Source organism: Poecilia formosa, unplaced genomic scaffold (assembly GCF_000485575.1).
Source record: "Poecilia formosa unplaced genomic scaffold, Poecilia_formosa-5.1.2 Scaffold32, whole genome shotgun sequence".
Taxonomy (NCBI): Eukaryota; Metazoa; Chordata; class Actinopteri; order Cyprinodontiformes; family Poeciliidae; genus Poecilia; species Poecilia formosa.
This window is the reverse complement of record NW_006799971.1, coordinates 2377809-2380175: the sequence shown is the minus strand read 5'-3', so window position 1 is coordinate 2380175 and position 2367 is coordinate 2377809. Positions and strand designations below refer to the sequence as shown.

At 34.5% G+C, this 2367-nt stretch overlaps 1 protein-coding gene across 3 annotated transcripts in view; it reads left to right on the top strand.

Moving 5' to 3' along the window:
- Positions 1-2367, top strand: part of LOC103136432 (intercellular adhesion molecule 1-like) — a 12960-nt gene continuing 10593 nt past the window's right edge. The window contains exons 1-2 of one of the 3 annotated variants that reach the window (XM_016670316.1): positions 5-353; positions 1034-1312. In XM_016670316.1, coding sequence (XP_016525802.1) covers positions 260-353; positions 1034-1312 — 373 coding nt within the window. In that variant the 5' untranslated portion in view covers positions 5-259. Of the gene's footprint in view, positions 354-1033; positions 1313-2367 lie in introns of all 3 variants that reach the window. The other 2 variants (XM_016670318.1, XM_007549676.2) reach the window with 2 other exon arrangements.

Below are 2367 nucleotides of genomic sequence, written 5' to 3'. Positions count from 1 at the left end.
AAGTTCCTACATAAAACGGAAAACATTTCTTTTCAGGGGTGAAGTGGACATTTCAAATAGTTTTGGCATAATTTGCTTCACTTTCACAGATGCTTGACGTGTTTAAAACAGAGGCAGGATGTGTGCTGAGGAAACTGGCTGAGGTGCCAACATTGTTTCACTCAGTTCAACAAGCATTAAAAAAAAAAAAGGGAGTCGGAAACGGCAGCATTTAGCTCGTGTCCTGTAGAGAAGTTTTTCTTTTCCAGACGAAGCTAAGATGAAGTTCACTGGCTGTTTGGGAATAATGGTTTCCAGTTTGATTCTGTTTGTGGTTTGCTCCTTAACTTTCTTCTCCTGTGTGAGCAGCTGTGGTAAGTAAAGTTTTCTAACTTTTTAGTTCTCCTTGGTCTGTTTATTGTAAGAGAGAGAATATTAAATATACACTGATCTGTTGTCGCTTAAAAAGATTGCATAAGATCAACAATTTAACTTTTTGTTCTCCTTGTCTTCATTTAAAATTATCAGTTTTTAATAGAAAAAATATTCTTGCTTTTTAGAAAAAAATTATTTATGGATTTATCATACTGTTTTTATTAACCTGTCGAAAAACAAGACGAATGTATATTCTTTGTTTTTTTTTTTTGTTCTTTTTGCAAATTTAGTCAGAAATGATGAGTAAATAAGGAATTACAGAAATCCACAATTTAAAGTAAAAAGAATATTAAGATTAAATACAAAGGTTATAGTTACTGAGATGTTTTAATGGTGGATCTGCTGGTTGATTTTGAGTCAGATATTTGTAATATTAAAAGCAACATTAAGTTATCTATACAGCACCTTTAAATATGCGAAACAGTCAAATGGGAACCAAATAATAAAAATATTAATAAAGAGATTAGCTGTTTTTTGTTTGTTTTTTTTTTAAAGATCTGCTGAATCCATTTTTACTTTTAAGTCTTGTGACATATAACAGTCTGTGAGAATCCTAGTGGTGGCATGCAGATGTAAAACATCTGGGATGCATAATCTACATGTATTGTGTTTCTCACAGATTACAGCTGTCCAGATAAACCTGTGATAACTCCATCCAGACTGGTGGTGAAGTTCGGTGATCCAGCCTCTGCTACATGTGTAGCCTGTCAGCAGGCCTGTCTTCCCCTGGATGACAGTGTTATTAGTATGGAAGCTTCTCTTGGAACTCCTGACGTAAATGGAACCATAGTGACCTGGACAGTGGACCGAATGACTGAGTGGGAATTAACTCCAAAGTGCTACTATAGTGACTCGGCAAATCATCAGTGTTGCACTGGCCTTTCTGTTACTGTCTACAGTAAGTTAATTAATGTTGCCAAACATTTTAGAGAGTTATCTTTATCCATTGTTGTTACCATTGAAGTTTTTTATGTCTTGCATTTTCAACATGAATGTTGTTGCTTGATGTTATTAATCGTTACTATTATTTCTATTTTTATTCTCTTCTCCTCTCCAGAACCTCCAGAAACTGTGTCCTTCAGCTTAAACCCCTCTGAACCTCTGACTGAGGGTTCAAAGGTCACCCTACAGTGTGATGTACTGAATGTCGCTCCTGTTGCAAACCTCATTGTGACCTTTTACAGAGGTCAGACGCCTCTGGGTCAAGTGAAAAGCAACGATGCTACAGAGGAACCAGTTAGTGAGACATTTTCTTTGAGCTACAACACCAGAAAAGAAGATGATGGAGTTCAGTTCTGGTGTGAAGCGAAGCTGGAACTGGGAGCTGAAGGACCACAGCCCCCTCTAGTGGTGAAGTCAGAGGAGGTCACTGCTACAGTTTATTGTAAGTTCAGAGACACACATGTACAACATATATTAAAATTTACTGAAAATGACATTTATTCACTAAATCAAATAACTGACACACATTAGATATTTTTTTTACTCAGACTGATGATTTCAGCCTTTGTTATTGTTATTTATAATATTCTACTCACATTTTATGAAAATACATTTAGTATTAGAATTTTGTATCAGACTTATATGACTATGACTGTGCATACTCTTTTGTCTTCTCATTACTTTGAAACAGCCTTGAAGATTTATTACTTTTCAGGTTTTACGTACATGATTGTTTTTCAAAGGTTTTTGTGAAAGAAACTTTAACAAAACATTTTGAAACTCATTTTTATAGATAAAGCAACAAAACTGAATTATTATGTGTTTCTTTTCATTTGTTATTTGACTATAACTTAATTTCAAAATCGATTATTGCTATTTGTTCAAAAATGTATAACATTAAGTGGAAGCGTTTGTCCAGCAGTAAATCTTGGTGTTTTTCCAAGCTTTGGGATTTTTTCTCATGTGTTCTGTTGTGTTTGGATTATTCCATTTTGTTTCCCTCTTTGCTGT